Source organism: Telopea speciosissima, chromosome 10, assembly GCF_018873765.1.
Source record: "Telopea speciosissima isolate NSW1024214 ecotype Mountain lineage chromosome 10, Tspe_v1, whole genome shotgun sequence".
In the NCBI taxonomy this organism is placed as follows: Eukaryota; Viridiplantae; Streptophyta; class Magnoliopsida; order Proteales; family Proteaceae; genus Telopea; species Telopea speciosissima.
Window position 1 is genome coordinate 13,410,083 of NC_057925.1, and position 24,681 is coordinate 13,434,763.

General features: G+C 38.6%; 1 protein-coding gene across 3 annotated transcripts; it reads right to left on the reverse strand.

Annotated features, from left to right (window-relative positions):
* Positions 1–5,647: 5,647 nt before the first annotated feature.
* LOC122641926 (protein SMG7) lies at positions 5,648–21,571 on the reverse strand. 3 transcript variants are annotated; one of them, XM_043835265.1, is made up of 8 exons: positions 21,401–21,571; positions 19,396–19,498; positions 16,214–16,819; positions 15,948–16,070; positions 8,591–8,817; positions 6,527–8,457; positions 6,261–6,399; positions 5,648–6,072 (listed from the first exon to the last, which is right to left on the reverse strand). In XM_043835265.1, exons 2-6 carry the CDS (start codon positions 19,465–19,467, stop codon positions 6,549–6,551), a joined length of 2,937 nt encoding a protein of 978 aa, XP_043691200.1. In that variant the 5' UTR covers positions 19,468–19,498; positions 21,401–21,571; the 3' UTR covers positions 5,648–6,072; positions 6,261–6,399; positions 6,527–6,548. The 3 variants fall into 3 exon arrangements, with proteins under 3 accessions (XP_043691200.1, XP_043691198.1, XP_043691199.1); XM_043835263.1 differs by having other exon boundaries at positions 6,261–6,408; XM_043835264.1 differs by having other exon boundaries at positions 6,261–6,408; positions 19,396–19,491; positions 21,396–21,571.
* Between the last annotated feature and the right edge of the window lie 3,110 nt (positions 21,572–24,681).

The window sequence follows — 24,681 nt, forward strand, 5'->3', positions numbered from 1 at the left end:
TAATACAAAATTTTAAGACTTCTAAATAACACCAATTGATATAAAGGCTCTGTCAAATCTCCTACAAATTTAAGTATTTATAGTGGAGCAAAGTGCACTATGATGTATTTTTTTTTCTTGATGGATGCTTTACTTTGGTCATATCGAAAAATATTACTTTGGCCTACATATTAAATTTTATAGTCTAATTTATAAAACCACGGAATCATGAAATAGTTTCACATCATTTGGGGATTTACTATGGAATGCGGATATATGTGAGTTGGGCTCACGTTCACGTACGTGGGCGTACAAGAACGGCTCCCAGCTGTTCAGATAGAATCCATCCATGTGGGTCCCACAAAATGGATTCCATTTGAACAACTGGGAGTCATTCTCGTACGCTCACATACGTGAACGTTAGCTAGACTCGTATATGTTGTAACTTCCATATTTGGTATGATGCGGTTTAAAACTATGCGGGGCTCGGTCCAAAACAGACGATATCATATCATCTGTGGGACCAAGTTTGTGGCACTTCAAATATAAAATCAAATACCTTTCTAACAAACCCTCGTGTGCTTTTTTGTTAGCCCAATTATATAAAATTTTGTAATTCGTTTCATGCGACTTTCCCCCCAGCCACTACCCCACAAAGTCGTTTCTCTGAAAGCATGATTCTTGCATCTCCCTCTTTCCTCCCTCCTTAGAGTTTGTCCACTTGTTTCTTTGAAAGCATGGTTCTTGCCTCCCTCTCTCCTCCTTTGGAGCTTGTCCATTCGTTTCTTGGAAATTATGATTTTTTTAGTTTTTTGCTAAAAGGTTTGCAAGAATTATACTAAATCAAAAAAAAAGAAGAATACAAGTGTTTAACGTCCAGGCATACCCAGAGGACTACAAAGAAACAAGAAGATCGATAGGGGAATAAGATGGAAATCATGGTTCTTGCCTCCCTCTTTTTCACTCCTTGGCCATTGTCCCTGTTGCTTTGAAAGTATAGTTCTTGCCTCCCTCCTATCCTCCCTCTTTGGAGCTCGTCCACTCATTTCTCTAAACGAATGGTTTTGCCACCCTCCTTGGAACTCATCTATTCGTTTGATGTTCCTTACTCTCATGTTCAAGTGTTTGCTCTTCATAGACACCCCATTTGTCACCTTCAGGATGCACAGAACGACGATGAAAAATGTTTTGGAATGTGGTGTGAGGCTCAATCTTGGCTGGAGAAGTCTCTTCTGACCTTGAATCTAACAAGTAGAATCACCCTACAAAAAATTTTGAAAAACTATCCATAACATGACCGAAATTCCCATGATACGGTTTTACTTGAACAACGTCGAATTGGCCCAAACATCACAATTAGGTGTATTTTATCATTAAAACTCAATTCCAAAAGAAGTGCAAAAATGTTGGTTTTTTTTACTGTTATTTTAAGTAAATTGATACCCTTGAAGGAAATTTTTTAAATTGCTCACATATCTTGTACTGCATTCATGAAAATGAAAACAGTAGCTGCAAAAGGCAGATAAGTGTGGACCATAGCACCTCTCGGATCTTGAAGAGCCTTTAGCTTCCCCTTAAGCCGTAGTGTCAAAATTCCTCTACAAAGAACTTCTTTTGATAAAATAAAAAAGAAACGGAACAAGGAGATCACCCTCACACAATCCACATTCTATGTCAAAAAAACACCCACTGGGCCATCATTAAATAAAATAGATAAATTTGCAGAAGAGTAATTTGTGGACCCATTTTATTCATAATTCACATAAACCAAACTTTCTCATCACATCAAACAAAAAATCTCATTCAAGAGTATTATAGGTCTTCTGAATGTCTAACTTTAACCCAATACTGCCCCAAAAAGCTTTTTGTGTAAAATATTGGTAAGCCCCGCGAAGCCATGTTGATGTTTGTAAAAAGTGAAATTATCAACGCCACCCCCTGACATTTGCCTATATTTTAGAGCATATCCATTAACTATCATAATATCAATCGTTACCCATTATTGGACGGTGTTAACTTTTAAAATTCTTTTGACCAAAATACCTTTTACACTAAAACATAAGGATAAATAGCAACCAGAATACCTAATATTGTCTTAACAAATTGTAATTTAGGTATTTGACGTTTCATATATTGTGTTTGAGGTGTCAAAATCAGATTATAAGTAACCTAATTACTCAAATTTTTTTTTTTCTTTTTCTTTTTTCCATTTTTTTTTTCAATTTTACCCTTAAAATAAACCCACCCCATCACTGCCTCTGCTCCTCCTCGTTCTTCTTCTTCCTCATCCTCTACAATCCTCAACATCACCCCACATCCTCTCTCCTCTCTGCATCCATCCCCGTCACCTTCTAGTTGCTATTGGCCACTACCGTCACGGCGTCACCTACTACCCCGCTTTATAGATCCCCCTCCAAGAACATCCACAAGGTCTTTGATGAGATATGTTGTTCCATCCAGATCCCAAAATCAAATCCAATTCAAACCCTCGTTGATACAACAATCTATGGAGAAAAAAACAAGAAGACATTATTAAGTCAACAAGTTAACGTTTTTTAGGGGAAACCATATAAAAATTCAAGTGATAGATTAGGATAATTTGGGAAAAGACAGAAGAAACTGTTAAAGATACCTTTCGTTTTCTTCATTAGAAAAAATCAAATCAAAAATAAAAGATCAGTATTGAAAGATTGTGTGAGAAATTGAAAGTGAGATCTGTTGGGATGAGAAATTAAAAGACAGGAAAATATTGGGTGGTGGTAGAACCCAAGATGCAGTTTATAAATTTTTTAAATTTCTGACCCTAGAGAAGCAATTGCAATTGAAGCCCGGTATTCAGCTCAAGAAAAACTGCGAGAGGAACAGAGAGATATATGGCTTTAATTTGCGCAGCTGGGGTTGCGGGGAAGCAGGGGTTGGGGAAGGAATAGACGGAGAGGGAGACGGGTGGGATATGGTGGTGCGGTTGGGTTGCAGCGGGGTAGTGGCGGGTGGGGTGGGATTGGGTTGCAGCAGGTGGTGGGGCCAGTGGGTTGCAGAGGAGGAGGAAGAAGGAGGGGCAGGAGGGGAAGAAGGGACGGTGATAGGGTGGTTCCCATTAAATTTATTTTAAGGAAGAAGAAGGGTTTGTGGGTGGTTTAATTGAAAGGGTAAGTTAGGTACTTCATCCACTAAGAAGGATAGAATTGTCTTTTAAAAAATATTATATAGCTGACATCAGCACTTAACAGTTCTTAACTAACGGTAGGAAGTTTATGTGAAATTAATTTGGTAAAACAGGAGGTGGCGCTGATATTATAGTAGTTAGTGGGTGTGCTTCAAAATATGGGCAAACATCAAGGGATGGCGTTGATAATTCCCTTGTAAAAATTACTTTACCTCTTTGAAATACCCTTTGCTCTTTAAAAATTAACTCTAGATGCCAAAAATTTTTAAATCAATTTGTAGAAAAAGTTCCCCAAGCATATTGGTATGAATTTATCCATTCAAAGTAATTGCTCCTTCAACCTTTGGGATCATGGTTAAAAAGTTATTGTTCACCCCCTTAGTAATGAAGTCTTCAGAAAATAAATTCTTAAAAGCCTTGCAGGTATCTTGCCCAATGATATGTTAGCATTTTTGAAAGAAGGCACCTAGGAATCTATCGGGCTACCGCTTTAATCTCATTAGAAGAGGGAAAACCAGTAAGAGAAACATTATCCGACTGATCAACAAGATTTGGGATGCAAGAAAGCTGGTTCAGTTGCTCGGAGCAGTCAGCCTTCTTAAGAAAAAATTCATAATAATCAGCAATGTACTGACCTATGATATGAGGTTGTAATCTGAATAAGAAGCCATCCTCACATTTCAATTCCCAGATAGTGTTTTTGAAGCTCCCGAGCTTTGTTGAAAGGTGGGAAATTTTAGTATTCCTAACCCCACATTTTAACCACCCCACTCAAGAATTTTCACCCCATAATTTTTCTTGCAATTGAAGAGCCTTCTGATGCGCATTATTAGCTTCAAGTACCTCACAGTCAAATAAGAAATCCATCATGCCAAAGGTCTCAATAGAGCATGATCCAATGAAACCCAGGGAAGAACCCTCTGGTAAGAATCATGGAAAAAGTTTTTATCCAAGCTTCATTGCAAAAACTTAAATCAAGCACAAAAGTGACGTTACCCATTTTCTATGGGGAGGATAGGCTAAGTAATGAGCAAGAGTCCACCATAGCTGCAAACTCTTGTGCAAAACCCATTTTGAATAGGCCAGACATAAATATCTCCTACAAACAGTCAAAGAAGAGAAGCAGAGATGGACATAGCACAAAGGTCAATCCAAAGATTTCCACGAAGAGCTTTGAAACATCTTGATTGAATGGCCGTAATGAAAAAAAAAAATTCTCCTTTGACATCAAAAAATTAAATATGGTGAGTTGCTGATCTGAAGAACTGATAATAATCAGCTTGTGCAAATCCCTCAAGATAACCTAAATGTTAGGATTCTTAGCATCGTTCCCAATGACTATGAATCGGATCCAATTAAGTTGTAACCAAGAGATTGACATAAAAGCTTTGGGAACCAACAAAAAGACTTACCAGAGGCTCAACTAAACATATAACTTTTTTGGGAGATTTCTGTTTGATTATACTCTTGAAGGTTATCTTACACTTGCTGTTTTTAATATCCACTTTCAAGCCTCCAAACAATTTGATGGAGAAAAAAGATCCAAGTTACCAGACAAGTGCCAAGAATCTTTGGCAAACTTGCAAATGCTATGCTAAGGAAGAATTTTCAGATTCAATCTCCCTATCAAAGAGAGAAAAATCAACGATGTTTCTCCATTAGAGATTCATACACCATCTGCGCTGTTTCTTGATCCTGGTTAACTCCCCATCCTTAACAAGAACAGGCAGGTTATCACTTGCAGGCACCGCAACTTAATTCCCAACCACGACAACCCGAAAGAGAGAGCTTGTCTTTGTTCACCATTGGAGGCTGATCAACAACCACATTCAAAGCAAGGATTGCAGATCAAAATTTGAAAAAATCTATTATCCTATGTTTAAACCTAGGAATAACCCTAGAACCATTGTCGTCTTCTCAATTATCAGAATCCTCTTCTGAAGACTAGGAATGGCTTGGTTTTTTATTGCCCAGATTCCTAGACTAAAGACACCAAGACAACCACACGGGATGAAAGCTACAAAGAAAATCCAAGGGTCGATAAGATGCAGAGAACCATAAGGGGATGTCATTAGATGACTATGAGAGCATGAATGACTTGAGTTTTAGATTAAAAATAACAAAAAATAAATCTTATTCGTGGATTACCAATGGCCACAATCGCCTTCTTTTCATATATAAAGAGATTATGGGTAAGAAATCTATCACAATAATCCCAGTGGTAAAGAGAAGTAAAATCTAAAAGGTACCAAACTGGATATCTAGGATAAGCAGAAAGATATGAATAGAATAAAATTATTTATACAAAAAAAAAAACAACAAAGAGAGGAGATTTAAAGAAGATGGCACTCTGAATAATCCAAGTTCCAAATCAAACTGATTTGAAGGGAAACTAATTGCATCGACTTACCATCGAGTTCTTGTATTAAGAAAAACCATAAACAGTACTTCATCCAGAAAGCCAACACCATAACTAGAATGCAGTACTTACCTATGATGTAATTCATTACTTATTTATCATTCAAAGTCCCATTGGACTTCTCCATAACCAAACCCAACCCCCCCCTCCCCTGCAAATATCAAGCACTTGATGCTCCTCTCAAAGGCAGGCAGCTCTAACCCTATATATGGTATATCTAACTTGATATCAGCCACCTACTACTGCTGCTGACAGTGATGATGACAATGACTAATTAACATTGCTCCAATAGCAAGACCAGTTCCACAGCATTAGTAGAATAGCATTTAATATTCTTCTCACTTCACCACACTTCCTGGAACATATGGCGCCAAACCCGTCCAAGATGTTGATGAACATTAAGAATCTCCAACCCATTGACAAGGCATTTACTTACTCTTAGGAATATCCAATCATTATTATCCCTTTAACAATCTGGGTTCCTCCGGTCTGGAACGCATGGCACACGCTGCAAACAAAATAAAATAATTGAATTCAGTCTAACTACATGCTTATGGGGCTCCATGGTTCCCGTCAAAACAGATGAAGTAGCTTTATGCTTGGACATACTTTTGATTCAATTTGGGAATATATTTACTAAAACTAAACTGATATTTTAACACCGACCAGAAGTAAATTAGCATAGGTGCGACTCACCTGTATCAGAAGCAAGTGCCCGCAGCACTCCAAGACCATCCATGCTCCAACAGAAACTTAGTAACATTGAAAGGGCTGCAGGAAAGGCGGAGGCCGAATCCAGTAGCACCAGGCTGCAGGGCAATCACCATTACAGATTCTTGGCAACCTCACGAACAAAGGAAAAAATCTAATCAGCAAATATACAATCAATAATCTAGAAGCTTGGGAAAAGAGGGGAAAAACACCATGAATCTCAAGCAATGCAGGAACAAGCAATATCTTACCAGCTATGCTCTGACAAGGACCTCACACAAAGAAACGACCAGCCCACAAAGACTGTCCCTGGTATTGCTCCGGCAGCGGAGTAAATTGCTGATTCCCATGCTGGAGCTGCTGCTGATGCTGCTGTCCTTGGTATAGTTTCAGTTGCTCCTGAAGCTGGTACTCCTGCCAGATTTTCTGATTTTCCACTTGCACCTGCACATTAGGAGCTTGCTTTCCAGGAAAAGGGAAGTTGATTGCCCCAGTCAAGCCACTGCTGCTCATGAGATGTGGGGTCAAATTTGTCATATGACTCATAGAGTTCTGTGCGATGCCGTTGGTCGAAGATGACAACTGATATCCGTCCAACCAGCTATAATCATCCATTGGTAAATTTTCATTCTTCAAATCTGAACCGGCCATGGGTTCATCGAAATGCTTGGGAGGAAAAGGACTAAAACCTGGTGGAGGCCCAAAATGCCTAACTGGTCGACTCACAGGGTTCTTCCTTGAATTTGGTGGCAAGGCTGACGAGAGCTTCACCATTAAATTATCAGCAATTGCTCCTGAAGACATGATCGAATCAAATTTTGATGGTATCTCAGCCTCTGGGACTTTTGTTAGACCAGATAACATATTTCTATTAGTTGTATTCACAGGAGGAAGGGCAAGTGTAGGCGCATGAGACTGTACAACACCAAAGGTACCCTGCATGTCATGTTTGGGAACTGGCCCATTGCCAGCGAAGCCGAGATTCATAATCCCATTAGCAAGAGAATCATGTTCTTCTGCAAGCCACTTTGAAGCACTTATATTAATCGGTTGCAGATGCTGAGGGATAATATTAGCAAAAGAAGCAGGTGGTTGAGAACTGGTATCCAAAGCATTCTGCAATGAAAGATTATTCAGAGGGGCCGAATGAGTACTCATATAACTACTCCATTCACCTCGTGAAGCATTTTCAGTAGTCTCAAGCATCTGCCACTTTGGAGCAACCATGCTGGCAGGTTTCTCAGCAACCGTTGGCTTAAACACAATCACTTCATCCTCTTCCTCTCCTTCCACATACTGTGCTTTTGATTGCACAATACCCAAACTCATTTTTTTATCCACAGGAAAATCTGGTGACATTCCATTTGACATGGTTATATCTGAACTAGAAAGCATGAAATCATCAGCCATTTGAGGCTCAACACCAATAGCAAATTTCTTCAGCTTCTGGTCAAAATATACTCCTTGCTGATCAATCCGTACTACATTTGCAAGGGCCCTTCCGGCTGCTATAATCCTTTGAACACGAGCTTTTTTCTCCTCGTTCCCACCTTCACTGCCGATGGAATGCTTTCTCGAGAAATCCAATATTAGCTGCGCTGGAAGAATAGGCAAGAACCCCCTTAACTCAAAATCTTCCCACAATGCAAGTCGGTTGCCAGTTTCCCCCTCATCGTACCTGCTCATATTGAAAAAGCAAGTCTCATCTTTGTCATCATCAACAGAGACTAAACTGTTCAACATGAGCTTGTTTAGGAAGGATATGCACTCATTCCAAAAGAATGATCTAGCAGCAGCTTGTTTTTCCTCGGAGTCATTGCCAGCTGCAATATCTGGTCGACAAGCTAACCATTCAACAAAAACCAAAATACCAGGCAGGAGATAACTTGATGAAGGATCCTGCAAATGTATGCATCTCTTTAGGATGTGTCCCATAAACTCAAATGCAGCAGTGAATGCATTCTGAAGTAGAAATGAACGCTGTAATATCTCAGCATATGATTGCCCTTCAACATCCCTATTTACATTATGTACTGTGAATATAAGAATCGCTACAAGCCTAACAATGACAAGACCATTTTCAACAGTATCTGAACCAAAATTTAGCTCCTCTGGCCCAGAAGAAAGAAGCTCTTGCAGATCGCTGGTGACTGAAGAGAAGACTTCTCCAAAGGTCTCCAAGCTGAAGAAACACAACAATGAAAATGAAAAGAAAAGACTGTGTTACTTAAGCATTTGCAGACATAATTAGCTTGTAAGCCACATCATTCTAACATGTAAGTAGAAGCAGAGTTTTCAGGTTTGAGATTAAAGACCTAGTCCGTGTGAAAAGAATGCCATTTAGCCGGACAAATCGAATGCAAAATGCTTTAAAAGTCTCATGTGTAGTAGCTGTTCTCTCCTTGGAAGTGACTTCAGGTTTGGTATCTTTTGATGAAACTTTTGCTTCCCCTTTTCCTCTTCCTTTCCCAGTCATTCGCACAGGAACAACCTTGACAGAATTCTTTGTCTCCCCAGGTAGCTGTGAGTAGCTCTGACGGTTCTGCAACAGATAAAATGTAAATCGAAGACTACCTCAAAGAATTTATAGGGTCACTAAAGCAAAACTACACTGCATACATTAAACCCTTTGATAATACATGAAAAGCAGTAAAACAGCTCAATCTTTCACTTCACTAATCAATTGATACAGCAGAAAAGAAGAGGAGGAAGGGCTAGCTCAGGGGGTTTGTTTTAACTTTGGTTTTAGTAATTGAGAATTCCATGTTAGTATTTGATTGGATCCTATGTATATGTTGTGAGACCAGAGACAACACACACCCACCCCCCCCAAAAAAAAAAAAACATGGCAACCAATATTTTAGGAGTAGAGCATTGATCAAGTGCTGTAAAAATTTTGCAGTATTGCTTGGTGAGATTCTCAGGTGGCTGACTGGTGAGAGTCCAGTAGCGTCGTATTTCTGCTTCTCTATCCCTCCTAATTTTATATTCATCCCTTTAATTTCACCAGGTCAGTCTACTCCTCACTGAAGCTTGTGGCAACCCAGTTTTGGCTATTACTTTTGGTAAGTTACAATCTGTTATAACTCCCTAGTATTTCATCTGAATTGCATCAAATAGGTCCCTGTTAAGGCTATTACTTTAGGTAAGTTACAATCTGTTATAACTTCTTGGTATCTCATCTGAATCAAATTTTATATTCATTACTTTAAGTTCACCAGGTCAGTCTATTTCTCACCGAAGCTTGCGGCAACCCTGATGCAGGTGTACTGCCTTGGACCGATCCAAACCCATCTGGGTATCCAGAGGGAGATGAACCAAGCCCAATTAAGTTTTGGGTTTAGTAGGATATCTTTGTTTTATTAGTCGGGTTTATCTGAAACTGGGTCGATTAGAAGTTTGAGTAATTTATAATCTCCTTTTATTGCTATTGATAGAGTCTTAGATAGGGTTGAATTAAAGATAGCGTGTAGCTGGTTTAAGTCTATTTAGAGTTTTATTTAGGATTTTATTTCAGTTATCAGTCCTAGTTAGGAGTCTTTATTTGTTGGGTCTTTAAATACAAGGTTGTAACCCACGCAAATTTCAGATTGGATGAACAAGCTTTGTTTATTGTTACCGGTGAGGTACAATGGCGTAGCAACGTTGCGCGACCTTCTCTCTCCCCTCCCCTCCCCTGGTCTTCTCTTCTCTCTCCTCTGAGATTCTCTTTTTTCTCTTCTTCCTCCTCCGTCCTGTTCTAGCGGTAACCAAGGTTATCCAAGGCATAGTTGTCAAGGCGCTAGGCGATCCAATGCGTTTGAGGTCCTTCCAAAGCACTTAGGCACCGACGGCATAGTTGTCACGGCATCTAGGCAACCCAAAGCACTAGAGAGGGGCAAAAATCAAGGCGGCACCAAGGCGCCCAAGTCGACCAAGGCGCCTAGGCGATACCTTGACAACTATACGCCTAAGCGGCCTAAATTGCGTTCCAGTATTATTTTTTTAATATATCAATTATATGTGTGAAACAATCAAAACACAAATTTGGTTTATATGTTCTTGGAATTGGTCATTTTCAAGTATACCTAGTCTCACATTTGGTTTATACTGTTCTTAGAATATATGATGTTCTCAATAAGTAATTAACCTGCTCTCGATTTAGAGAAATGTTCTTGTTCTCTAAGAAATTTGATTAATCAAATTATTTTATTTTTACATGAGACTTTTTGTAATAAGTAGAGCTCAAAACCAACTTCCCAACAAATCCAAGATTGCTTAAATCTGATTTATATTGAAAGAGTTATGTTCCGGTCAAACCTTATTTCGTGTTCGCGAATGCTGTCAAAATCGCTCTGAATGAAAATATTTTTTTACATATCAAAACAAATGAATATTATACCGTACTTTCAGTTTTTAGCGATGTTTTACCATATTAAGATTTATGGAATTTTTGTTCTTGAACTAGGGGGTTGAATTTTGATCCTTTTGTAATTTGATTTTGAGTAAACCTCTTGTACACCCCCTGAGGTTTGTTCACCTGCCATGTAGGCCCCAAGATTTTTAAAACCTTACTTACAGACCCATTAACCTCACAGTGTTAGTTAGGTGTTAGTGTAACAATGTAAAAGACCAAAATAACCTTTGTACATCTTCTTCCATAATCTGTTTGTAACCAATACAGTTACTTGTAACCGGACTTATTTACCCTCTCACATTACTTACAAATTACTTAAAACAAGGATTTATTTTGTAATTTCCTCCCCTCCTCCCCATTCCCCTTTGTCCCCTTCTTCTTCGTCTCCGATACCCATTCCCCATCCCTCGCCCTCTCCCACCACTAAACTCTGGACCAATCTGCAAGCGTCCATATTGTTTGTCACTGGGACGCATGGCCCTATCTCCCCTTCTCCCGCGCATCGCAGTGCCATGAGAACATCATCCCAAGCCCCCAATTTCCACCGAGACACCAGCACCACCCAAACCACCGAAACCCATCTCCATTTCTGAACCCAAAAAACAAAAAAACCCATTTCTCCCTTATTCCAGCCCATGGCCACTGACCTCTAGAAGAACCAAAACCGATTTTTCCTTCTTCTTCTTCTTCTCATTTTTATTTTCATTTTTAAAATAAATCCTCAACGCCTCATTTGCTGAGAGAAACTGTACTTTCTCATTTTCCTTCAATGATGAATAGCCAAGAGCTATCGATTTGTCAAAAACATCTCTTGCAGGTCATAAAGAGCAACCTATTTCGTTCAAAGAGAGAGAAAAAAATTGCAGGTTATAAAGAGCAACCTATTTCGTTCAAAGAGAGGTTTTTCACTAAAACCTGGAAGAAAAAAAAAAAAACCTAATCTTGCCGTTTACACCTGGTCTTTATTTGTTTTTCTCAGAGAAAATGAAGTTATTCAGTAAAACCCAAGAAAAAACTAATCTTGTTGGTTACCACCTGGTCTTTATTTGTTGTTCTCTATTTTAATCCTTTTTCCAGCTCTGCTCAATTTCTCTGATGGGTTTCCAAGATACCACTACCTTTCTGATTCTTCTTGTTCTCAGCTGGTTCTCCTGTCCGTTCGCTTCCCTGCTACACTGTCGGCAGCGGCAGGGTTCAGTGCTCCAGGCGTCGCCACCTTCACCATCAAGAATGGGCTCCATTGCCCTCGGCGTCAAGATCGTCCAGACTAAAGGCGTCGCCACCCTCTTTTCCGGCGTCTCTGCAACCATTCTCTGCCAAACACACTCAAACTTGATTTTTTCTTCCAATAGATTCTAATTTATCCAAAAGGGTATTATGGTAAACTCCTATCGCCATAAGGGTATTTTGGCCTTTTACGAATTTATGGCCTGCTGACATCATCACTTAACAGGTTCACCCTAATGGAATGGGTATTCCGTCAGTCCCAAGGGGGCTGTAAGTAAGGTTTAAGAATCTTGGGGGCTACATGACAGGTGAACAAACCTCAGGGGGTGTACAAGATGTTTACTCTTTGATTTTTTAACTATTTTTATTGGATTCAAATAGGGGGTATTTGCTTATTTATGAATAATATCTTTAGTAAATAATTAACAAATATAAAAACATTTATTTAACCAATGCAAGGGGCCCTACAATAAGGCGGCAGCCACCTAGACACTTAGAAATCCACCTGGACGCCTAAGCGACGCCTTGACATCTATGATCCAAGGTTCTGTTTTACTTCCCCCTTAAACGCTATTCCTTCAGCCTCATATTTCAAGAGTTAAATCATCACCCTAAGGTGATTCATACTTTAGAAACTCATGCCCAGAAGCTTCCCTAACTGTGACATTCGAGCACTTGTAGAAACCTGCAACTGTGAAGATCGCCTGGTGTGGTTTCAAACTGGTCCAACCAATATACTGCCTCTTATTCCAACTCGATATGGATCTCATTAGGAGGGCCAGTAGAAAGGATCTTGCCTCAGTACTTCCAGGTCAAATGGATCCCTATCGAATGAGTTTTCCTCTTTCGATCAATCCTGGTTTCTGCCTCAGGTAGAAGACGACCTCTCTAATCCCCCTTTTTCCACGATTCTTTGTTCCTTTATTTTATTATTTGTAGTTTTCCTTAATACCCCTCTCTTTCTCCCTTATTTTCCTTTGTCCTTATTTTTATTTTATTTCCTAGTTTACCCTTTCCACTAGCACTTTACAAATCCATTGCTTTTGTTTGGGAGTTCTGAATACTTTTAACTCTGTCATCCCTTTATGAACTTCAACTTATTTACAAAACTGCCATCCTCCTTTGGACATTGAATTATTTACTATTCCGCCATAAAAACTGGGATTTGAGTGATTCCTTGCTTGGGCGGGCCTGCAAGCGATCCAATAAAAGTTAACCCAACCCGGATTGCACCAAACCCTGTTTTGGCTTTACTTTTGATAAGTTACAATCTGTAATAACTCCCTAGTATCTCAACTGAATTGCAACAAATATGGTCCCTTAGTTTCTAACTATCTGATCTCTTGAATTTTGTTCGGAGTTGAGTATAGCTAGAAATCAGGTTATATTTCTCTGCCCTGTTTTCCTAGTGCCATTAGGAGTTTGTGTCCCCCCCCCACCCCCACCCCCACCCCCCACCCAAACTGATCTCAGATCAATGAGACCTTTTGTCAGCATGAATTCCGCTTAAGACTACTCAACTGAATTTTCAAGCCCGTCTGACCTGCCTTTGAATGGTTACAGATTTAATCCTTTAATCCTAGTCTGGATTTCCTTTTAGAGTGCTATTCTGTTCAATTTACTTTCTGGTTGTTGGAGATCCTTGGCTGATCTATATTCCCTTAGCTCATAGTTGCCAAGGCGGAAAGGTGACCCAAGGCGGTGGAGGGGTGCCTAAGCGCTTAGGCGACAAGGTGCCCGCCTAGGCGTTGCCTAGGATGTCAAGGCACCCAAGTGTTATTTTTTATGTCCCCTCTTTTCTAACATTATTTAGTATGCTACAATATATACCTTATATCATTAAAAATCAATATTAAGCCACATCAAGTCATCAAAAATCAACATTACGCCACATCAAGTCATCAAAAATCAACATTAAGTCACATCAAGTGATTAAAAATCAACATTACATCACATCGTCATCAAAAATCAACATATAACTAGAAAACAGCAGAACTGAAGAAGCAAGCTATTGATAGTTCGAAACAATCAAAACATACATTTGCTTTTATACTGTTCTTGGAATTGAACATTGTCCTGGTATACCTAGTCTCACATTTGGTTTATACTATTCTTCGAAAATATGATTTTATCTATAAGTAATTAAACTGCTCTCAACTTAGATAAATGTTCTTGTTTTCTAAGAAATTTGAATGGTCAAATAATTTTATTTTTACATGAGATTTTTCATATTAGGTAGAGCACAAAACCAGCATTTCAACAAATACAAGATTGTTTAAATCTGACTTATATTGAAGGAGTTATGTTCGGTTCAAACCTTATTTGGTGTGCGCAAATGCTGTCAAAATCGCTCTAAATGAAAATAATTTTTTTAGATGTCAAAACAAATGAATATTTTACTGCTCTTTTGGTTTTTAGCAATGTTTTACCATATTAAAATTTATGGAATATTTAAATTTAAGAAAAACCCCAACATTACAAAAGTTCAAAATTTTACCTACTGCCAAAAATTCAATTGTTGTTCCTGAACTAGGGGTTTGACTTTTTATCCTTTTGGAATCTGAATTTGTAACTATTTTTATTGAATTCAAATAGGGGGTATTTGTTAATTTATGAATAATACCTTACGTAGCATAAATAAGGGCCAAACCTGGTTCAATACCACTAGCCGATAGTCGCCTAGACCCCAAAAAATCTGCCTGGACGCCAAGGCGATGCCTTGACAACTATGCTTAGGCTCAAGAGAATATGATCGCTATTATCTACTCTGCTAACTCCTAACATCGAAATTAGAAGAGGCTACCAAATGGTCAAAAATGCTCAGCAGAAATCCACATAGTAACACTACAATAGTTTATATACCTGAGGGTTTCATGTCTTTTCTCATTCCAAAAGCACTATGGATCTCCATTTCATAACTATACAACCTACCCATAAAAGCCACTTAAAGCTTATTCCCCCTTTCCCTCTTGGAAATCCAAAATGAGATTCACATTTTCCAAACAGCTAAACATCACTAAGACATTTTGAAATTGACGTGGCAAATCCAAACCACTCATCTGACGTGGGAACCTCTAGAGTCTGGATGGGTGTGTCATTAGTGTCCAGGTCCACAACAACTCTGTATTTCACTACATACTAGACTTCTCCTGATAATCCTCACTGTTGAAGTTTGAAACTTCTAAGCAAAGATTGCTGTCATCATATACGGAGTGACCTGAAACCCATCAATTAACAGAAAAACAGATAATATGGATACAATCATAGTTGTCGCTGCAACTAGGGAAAGACGTTGGAGGGGCACCTAGGCGACAAAGCGTACACTTACGCATCGCCTAGGAACCCTATTATGTAAAATAGCAGTGATAACATATAATAAACAAAGCATAGGCTATAATATAAGAATATTCATCAAAAAACAAAACAATAGACATAAATCAACGTAAACTCAAGAAGTATCAACAAGCATGCTGTCGTCTTGGACCCAAGAAAGAGCCTGATCGCCTAGGAGCCTCCTTGATGACGCTTTGACAACTATGGATACAATGTCTAGCAGCCTGCCGTCTCAACTTCCACAAGTAAAATTCCAAGGTTCTCCATATTCCTAAGCTCAACTGACAAATTCATTCTCATGCATAATACCAATTATTGTAATACAGTCTAATTATAAATTAGAACTAAAGAATATAGAAAAAGCAAATCAAGTAAAAGATCTATACCTAGAGAGAGGAAGATGGATCATTATTGTCTATGGACACAAACTATTGATACAGCGTATGTACATAATCAAAAAGAAAATAAAAACGAAAGGAAAAAACGAAGACTATCAACATTTAAACATATATATTTATCTACACTCATATATATAAGCAGTGCCCAAAACTATAGCCATCTACTGTTAAAAAAATTTATGAGTCTAGCATGACTTTCAACTACATGATAGACTCGTGAAGCTTAGCCAAAAGAAAAGGCCAACCAAAGGGCACGACACACAATACATACATAACAAATATTTCTCATCTCACCAGTTCTCATGCACAAAGTAATACCTTCTCAAATGCGATAATCAAGTTGTCCCTTGCAGTAGTAAAAGGATTATCCACTGCCAGACTCCTAAAGTAGCGGTAAATTGCCACCAGCTCATCTCCAGAATAAGAAGCCAGTATTGCAAGCTGAGAACCGGTAAAGGATACATCCCATGCAAAAGATTAGAATCATAACCGAACCAAGAATTAGAAATTGAAATTGATATGCCCACAGAAAAATTTGTTCAAATCTAAATACAGCATGACAAGAGAACCCAACGAAAGAAAACCTGATGATGGGGGTTGCCGCTCGAAGGCCACAGTGAGGCAGCTTGCATGTAGTAACTTGAAGCCGCTGCATAATCACGAGCTTTAGAATCACCCTCCCCATATAATCCTTTGTAACGTGCAAGGTCACCCAAATATATCAGACAACGATGACAGGACAGAAAGCCTTTCTTTATCTCAGCAGACTTCTTTGCATCCTTTGCCATAATGGTTTGGTTCTCCGGATCATCGGAGAAATTACCCAGAGGCAGCCCATATTTTGCTCTAATTTTCAATATTAGATCATGATAAAATCCAGTTGCTTCTGAAAGAAAAGTTTTAAACTGAGAACGGATTTTAGCAACACGATCAGGACGAGCGGGTCCTTTCACACCTGGAGAAGTGGTCGACCCTGTAGAAGCTAGAGCAGCACTGAGATGTGATCTCAGCTCCTCAATTCTCCTGTAGTGCAACTGCCATAGCGCATATTCTATATCATGTTGTTCAGAAAAATCATGATCCTCAAGAATTATGGCTTCATAGTTCTCACGCATATGTTGCCATGCATTGGGATCTGAGGGAATTCTTGCCTGCACTGACTTCCGGTGCTTATTCTCCAACTCGATATTCTGTGCAAAGAACAATTCAATCAAATACACTGCTAAACTTATCACTTTTAACATGAAAAAGAATTTATTGTTAAAGACCGTTCACTTCTTATATCAAGGAATCACCATGACTCCCAGTCTACATACAGAAGAAAGAACTGAAACAAGTATTGGGCATTAAAAGGGCCAAAACATACTAACGAGAACAAAATTATGTCCACCCATAAACAGTAACTCAAAGTTCTAAAATAAAGAGAACTCAAACAAAAATAAAGCACATATTTCCAAATCCAGAGTAATAAAGATGCCAACCACCCATCAATTATTTTTCTAAGAATAAGAAATATCACTCCCTGGATAAAAAGGAGGAACCAAAAGGATCGGAAAGTATACAATTTCCAACATCTCCTAATGCCAACCAACTACCCCAACCCCAACAGAGAAATGACCATGCTGCAACTAGACATAGGGATAGTTAGGAATTTCCTTTTTAATTTAGGGCTATTTTGTCATTTGCTATTTATTCATATTGTAATTCCCCCACCCTACCCCACAGTTAGCACCATTGGGTTGAGTCGACGAGTTGAATTTGATTCAAGCTCTATCGCCAAAATAGAGTATGATAAAGATGATAGAGATTAGTTTTGATTTCTTTAAATATACATGTAACCATTGGTTCAAGAGATTGGAATTTTAATAAAAAGGTGATGGTTGCTCTCGTTGGAGACCATCACACTGTTCTATCTAATGTCTCTTTCTAGTACTGTTTCAAATTCTTCAATCTCCAATTCTGATTCTCTCCATTAATTCTCTGTTACATCTGATATTATCATCTTCACCCCTTATTTTTATGTGAATTTTTGGAGTATTTCACATTATTTACTTATGCGATGTTTCTAGGGGTAACAGTCGATCTACAGAATCGAGTTCATCTTGTTAGTTGCATCCTCTTCTGTCCTGCGGCCTAGGGTACCAGTACCTCTCATGGAGGCGACCCATTATACTGAGTCCCAGGTTAAAACTCAAAGGAAGTTGTGGAATATCTTCTTGACCTCAAACCTGAACCTATAACTACCTCCCTATCTGATATCAGGGATTTTTTTGTTCAACTTTACTTTGCAATTCTCATTTTTTTTTTTTTTTTGGCTTGCATTCAAAAAGGCAATTGGTATTACACTGAACGAGTTTCCTCCATTCTTGCCTTGCGGTTTACTGCCACTAGTAAGTATCATGGGTCAAAGAAGATGGGCCTTCTTCGAAATATCATATAAGACCTAGATGTAGATCAAGAGAAGTTCCAATACAAGTATTCACGCCGGAACAAGCCCAAATCCTAGTCTAATGGGTTAAATAAAGAGCCTAATAGGTTATATGGGCTGGTAATTTTTATGTTTTCTATTGTAATGGGCCTATTTTGAAAGCCCATATATGAGTGATAAATGGCTCATACGAATTTTTCTAATTAGTTATATCTAGTCCTCTAAAATTTTGAAGTCTTGGGGATGTCAATAGGTTAGTTTCATTGTTAGTTGTGAAAGACCTTGAAAATGAAAAGTTCATTAAATATCTTGAAAAGAGTCCCAATGTAAGTCCTTGTAAATGTATAGGTCAATATAGGAGAAAGTCTCAATGAGTCTAAAACTCTCCCAACCACTCTAAAAAAGGGCAGCATGTAAGAACTTTGAATTAAAAAAGGTTAAGAATTTGAATGAAATTTGGTTTTTACCATTCTTCTGTGAAAGACAAGACTGCAGTGAGATGTTTGTTACTAGTGAGATGCTAGGGTGGTTACTGGTTAGTGAGATTCTAGCCTAGGTTTGCAGTGAGACTCTTCAAGTCACATCTTCTATGTTTCTTACTTCTTCCTTTGTTATTAAAATTGCTCACTTTTGGATGTGTTCTCATCTCCCTACGATCGCGTCTATTAAGGATTCTGATTTTGTTGCAAGATCTTCATTTTAGTCTTTGAATTTACAGAGTTACCCCCATTAAAATAATTGTTTCCAATTAGATTCCTACTCTATTCTACGTACTCGTTAGTCATCAAAACTGTTCATCATATTTACAAAATCGCCATTATCTTTAAATGTTAAAGTTTAGCACTTGAATTCCATAATCAAGGTTATTGAACCTGGGATCGCTACCAAACCTTCTTTATTTCTCAATCAACATAAACACCACACTCAGCACCGACTATCCCCCCCCCCCCAATTCATAATATATTCAATTGATTTAAAATTTCTGGTCACAGAAATCCCTAGCAGTCAAATACAGACACCAACATACATAAACGTATATTAATAATTAGTGAACTGGTAATCCAACAGACTATTGCCCAATTCTCAGAAAGTAACAATGCAATAACAAGGGTTTTCCAACATTTCAAGTGAACAGGAAAGGAATGGGTAGGGGATGTATTGGTAATTAGCTGCCAGATCACAAGACTATCCTTGTGATCCAAGATCTGGCTTTACATAGCACAAAAACCACATGCTTGACCTACTGGAAGGAAACAAATTTCTTATTCATGCAATACATTGTAAAACAAAATTAAAAAATTAAAAGATGCAACATGTACCACAAAAGCAATAATATACCTTCTTGTGAAGACGTTGGACAAGCTCCCGTGATGAAGGAGCAGCCAAGTTATCCATCCGAACAGTCATCATCCATCAAATATATGCACAATGCACCTTTTACCTGCAAACAACACAACTTTAACACCAGCAAATACCATTAAATCTACACAAAGCATGCATTCATCACAAAAGCTAAAATCAACAGAGGGGTAAGGGAGCAAAGTTCTGTGGGCAAATAGATGGCAACATTGAGTCAAGTAAATTCAATTTCATCTGATAATTAAACAAATATTATTCAATTGTATCTTAAAACTAAGAAAATATACCCTTCTCTGCCACTATAATATAATAAAGATTACCCTAATCTTATTGGGGGGGACAACTGATGATGACTACAAACATGAAAGATTTTTGAGAAATTTGCACCAAGAACTGAAAGAGAACTGCTGATGACATGGAATGTGTTTGGAGCAGCAGATCATGGTAGTTGGCCAATGTGTTAACAAAAATGCACCACTTACATAAGATCATATAGCTTGACAACCTATTTATAAAGTAATTTCTGCCATAAAAGCAAGTAGGAATTGCTTGCTTATAGGCTATTTTCTAAGTTACAATAGAAGGAAGACGGCACTAAGAGAACTTTTTTCCCCAATAAATAAAAAAAAATAAAAAAACCACTCAGATTTACTTCTTCAATGAATATAGTCTTCTATTTTGTGGAACCAATCATAAGTACCTTTCTATTAATCTTAAATTAGCAAGAAAGAGATAACATAACTTATGAGTGAGCTAAACTCAGCTTCCAATAAACCACCTAAAAGGAATTTTTTCCGTCCCTGAAAACCCCTAAAAGAAAGAAAAATCCCTACATTTTTGTAGTATCTGTAATGATTACAAGAAGTCAATATTCAGATAATGGCTCCCACTGCTAGCTTTCCATTTTAAAAGGGATTACTTTGAAGCATAGTATTAAATCTCATCTCGAAAGGCCATTTCGGCCAGACCGGAATTTCGGCAAAATTTAGCCGAAATATTGTAATTTTTTCTATGAGTTTTGCTTGGCCATTTTGGGGTGTAAAATGCCGAAATTTCGACGGAATGGTGCATTTTTAGACTGAAATTTCCGAAACAAGATGACTGTAATTTACAAAATATTGCATTTTTTCGTTTCGACATAGCATCTCGTCTCGGCTTAGCCAAAATTTCCGAATTTTCGGAGAAATTTTGGCAAGATTTTGAACTATGCTCTGACGAGGTAAAATTGTCTTTTATTCTAGTAAGACTAGTAAGATTTACATATATACTACATGGCAAACTCCTCTTTTGAAATTAAACTCTATCAAAAATAAGAGTTTCGACTAGATTATTTATATCAAACCTATGGCATTAAAATTGTACAATGATTTCCTATCATACACACAAGCAGGACCAGCTTCCCAAGCAAACATAATTTGAATAAGATTCAGCCAATGATAATAGTCTGTATGAGGTTCAGATTATGATCAAGGGAATAATGGTACGTCTTTTTATTTTAGTTGTGGAATGGTTTCGATCGAGGAAACGAATAACTATCAGCATTCAAAGCCTATCGGAAAGACTGCCCTGGTCAAACAACAAAATCCATCCCAGCAGAAGGAACCAATCGGAAAAATACTGAACAAAAACCAGTAGTCAACAACAAATTTATACAAATAGTAAACTTCTAGCAGAATACAAAAGGCAAGGTCAAATATTTACGGCTCGATGAAATTAAACAAAATTAAATTTAATAATTCGACTTTTTCTTTTTTATTCTTTTTCCCCTTCCTTCCCAGGCGATCTTGTTTTCCCCCAAAGTTCCTAAACACTGACATGGGGAGGGAGAAGAGAAAATCAATAATACAACAAATTTCCTTCAAAACAGAAAATCCTAAAACGCAGTAAACACGTGATCGGATCCGCTGCAGCCTTTATTTGTAAATTGATAAGTAATCTTATAGCTTTAGACGATAGATAAGGGAAATTGTGGAAGAAAATTCACCTTCTGAGTCAGATCTACGGAGATTTGATTCTCCGCTGCAAAGGTCGATCGATTCCTCTGCCGATCGAAAACCCTTTTTTAAGTTCCTCCAAGACCCAAAATCCCCGAGGGAGAGATTGAATTTGGGGAAGAAATCTAGGGTTTCAGGGTGCTTTGTCCATTGAACAACAATCTTTTTCCACACGAACCTGACTTATCTATATTTAATCTCTTTTTTTCATTTTTTTTTTATTTTTTTATTTTTTTCTCTTTTCTTTCTCTCTTGATTTATAAGACGATAAGAGTCGGTTCGGGGCAGTAAGTCGGACCTCTTAACACGGGAATATATACGATGGATGGCAATGCAAGGGTATCTTCGTAATTCCACTGGTCGAAGAAATTTGAACCTTTTGAAATCCGCTAACACAGTCAGGGACTCAAGGGTAAATTTACAATGCCCAACTTGTGGGACCAATATAACACATAAGATCATCGTCAGCCATCTTTCTCAAGGACAACCCCAGGATTGGAACAAGTTGCTTCCAGAAGATTATATGGTTCGCAATTTGTCTTTAAAAAATAGAAGAAAAGTTCCATATGTGGAACGCAGGGGCCACGCCCAAACACAGTGGAGGTCGTAATGATTGCCTCGTCCCCATGAATGGCTGAAATTCCTTCTCTAATGTATCACAGTGTGCTCTCATTGGCTGACGAATGTGTGTGACCCTACACTCTCATGCAAAGAACGGGCCGTCGAATCATAAAAAGAAAAAGGAAAACAAATAAAAAAAAAATGACATAATCTTGGGGGTCTCACAATAATGTGTCATTAAAACTCTATGAACAATAAGAGATATAGGTATTGGGATCGGCTGATTGACAAACTGATATTGATTCGAATCATCCAGTATCAGTGTGGATCGGATAATTTCATCTTTACTTTTCTTTAAGCATTGAGTTTTTGATGATTTTACCCTTGATACTGATACCCAATTTAGAATCGACTAAGTATCTGTATAGGGCTCGATCAATACCGATACTTCATTCCATATTCATCAGATACTTAAAACCCGAAAATGGACCCACGAAAGGAAGACTTTCGGGTTTTTTTTTTTTTCTTTTTTTTCTTTTTTTTAAACGAGATTAAGATTAATTGGAACTAAGTATAGGAGTACCTGTTGTTTCACTTGTGCTAATTTTGGGTTTTTTTTGGGTTTTGGTACCTCTAATTTTGGAGGAGTAACCATAGAAACTCTTATTAGGATTGAGATAAATAATAGGTTTAGCAGGCAAGGACGATAGATGACATGACCATCCATAAATATAGCAACTTGGAACGTGATTCCAAAGGGTTCAACGTGGAGCCACATCAAAACCTAGCTGGTGTGCTTTGACATAATAGGAAAGGGTCTATATTGATGACATAGGCTTTTAACACAAACAGTGTAGGGAAGTTGTTCCCACTCAAATAGCCTTTTGCTTTTTTCATTGGTATTTTGGATTTGGTTTTTTTTTTTAGGTAATTTTTCATGTAACAATGGAAGGTGACGTTTAAGAAAAGGAAAAAAAAAAACTGTCTGGGAGATTGGCCTACGCCAGTTGTCTCACAAATCTAGCTCTCTGCTCCCCATATGAAAATACATTATACCCTTGTTTTGATGAGGACAGAGATAGACTCATCACTCATGAGAGTTTTGGCGTCGGCCACACTCATCGGAATACTGGCGTAGGTCACACTCTGTTACGTATATCTTATTTAATAATTAATTAATATTAAGCAGTTAATTAGTAGTAGTAAGTTTATTTAATATTAAGTAGTTAGTTAGTAGTAAGTGTATAATTAATTATTAGCAATCAAATGAATTAAAGAGAAAATGTAGAAGTTGTAGGAGTGAAAAGTGGGTAGTTGTGATAACCAATTATTTTACGTGTATTTATTTGTGAATGGTGAAATAGAAAGAAGATTTTGGAAAATTAAAACTAATCTGGAGAGAGGTCGGCTACCTCCCAACAACCCAGACGTCATTGCTTTGTTTGTAGAGCAAAACTCTATCCCAAATTTATCTCTTCCTCTCTTTCTATCCCTATTAATTCTCCATTTTTGTTATTTTATTTTGAGATTACCTTGCACGTAACACACTCCCAGACAGGAAACTACTTCCCTTTCAAAAATTACAAAACAAATCTTAGCCATCAATTTTTATTATTTTTTATACATCCAAGATTATACAAACCAATCAGAGGCTGCCACGTGTCCCGGTCCACGAAGTAACCCATTCCAGAAGCAAGGGAGAACCAACTCGAAAGCAGGCCTCAAGGAAAATCACGGGCGCGGCCTCACTCCTCGGGCGCGGCCTCACTCCTCGGGTGCGGCTTCCTCACCACAGGCGTGACCTCTCCACGGGTGCGGCCTCATAGTCGCGACCCCCTGACATGACCTAAGCGGACGTCGAGACACCTAGCCTATGATCCAGTCATCACTATAAACATACACCACCTCCAGGACTCTAGGCCACCGCCTAGAAGTCACGTCGCCCAGACAGACTCAAACACCAAAGGAGCTATCACCGCACACACGGATATCTATCTATTAAGGATCCCAACCCCACTGGGATACTCCCTCCCACAAGGAGTCGACCAACCATGGAAGAGCCCTGCTACCCAGGGTCTCTATCCACTCTACGGCTCACTCGCCATCAAACTGGGACTCTCCACACCGCCATACTCTACTATAAAAGGAAACGTACTCAACCCCATCAAGGGACATCTTCACTCATCTTGAATACTACTATTCATCTGTTTGGTCAAAGAGATCTAACTTAGGCATCGGAGAGTCCTAGGCTGGAACCACACCAGTTCTCCTTTGTCACCCAGGGTCTTTTGTAGGTTACGGCACTCGCTGAGTGATTTCTTGGCGCAATAGATTGGCGCCGTCTGTGGGAACGACACTAGCCATCGTATCTACTAGCTTGTTTCCATAACTGTTCAATCATGGCACCACGGGGTAAGAAGATTGTTCCCTCCACCAACAATGCCCCAAGGAATGGATCACCTCCTCCAGAGAGCTCTCGTCGCAGAGCCAATGACCATGACCATGTCTCTCTGGAGAGGGAGATCCCAGACGATGATCTAGTTGCCGTAGTTGAACCCAACAACGAAGTGGTGGTGGAGGTGGTACCTGACCCCAATGCCCCAGCAACTATGGGTCAGATCAATGACCTACAGCGACAGATCCTCGAGGATCAACGACTCTTACGCGACTACCTGAGGCAGCGTGCAACATCACACTGTCGTAGGACGGA

Coding starts and splice junctions, on each gene's coding strand:
- LOC122641926 (XM_043835265.1), bottom strand. CDS start 19,467: ATGATGACTGTTCGGATGGATAACTTGGCTGCTCCTTCATCACGGGAG. Junction 16,071..16,213: donor GCGGCAACCCCCATCATCAG/GTTTTCTTTCGT, acceptor ACCGGTTCTCAG/CTTGCAATACTGGCTTCTTA. Junction 8,818..15,947: donor TGATTATCGCATTTGAGAAG/GTATTACTTTGT, acceptor TATCTGTTGCAG/AACCGTCAGAGCTACTCACA.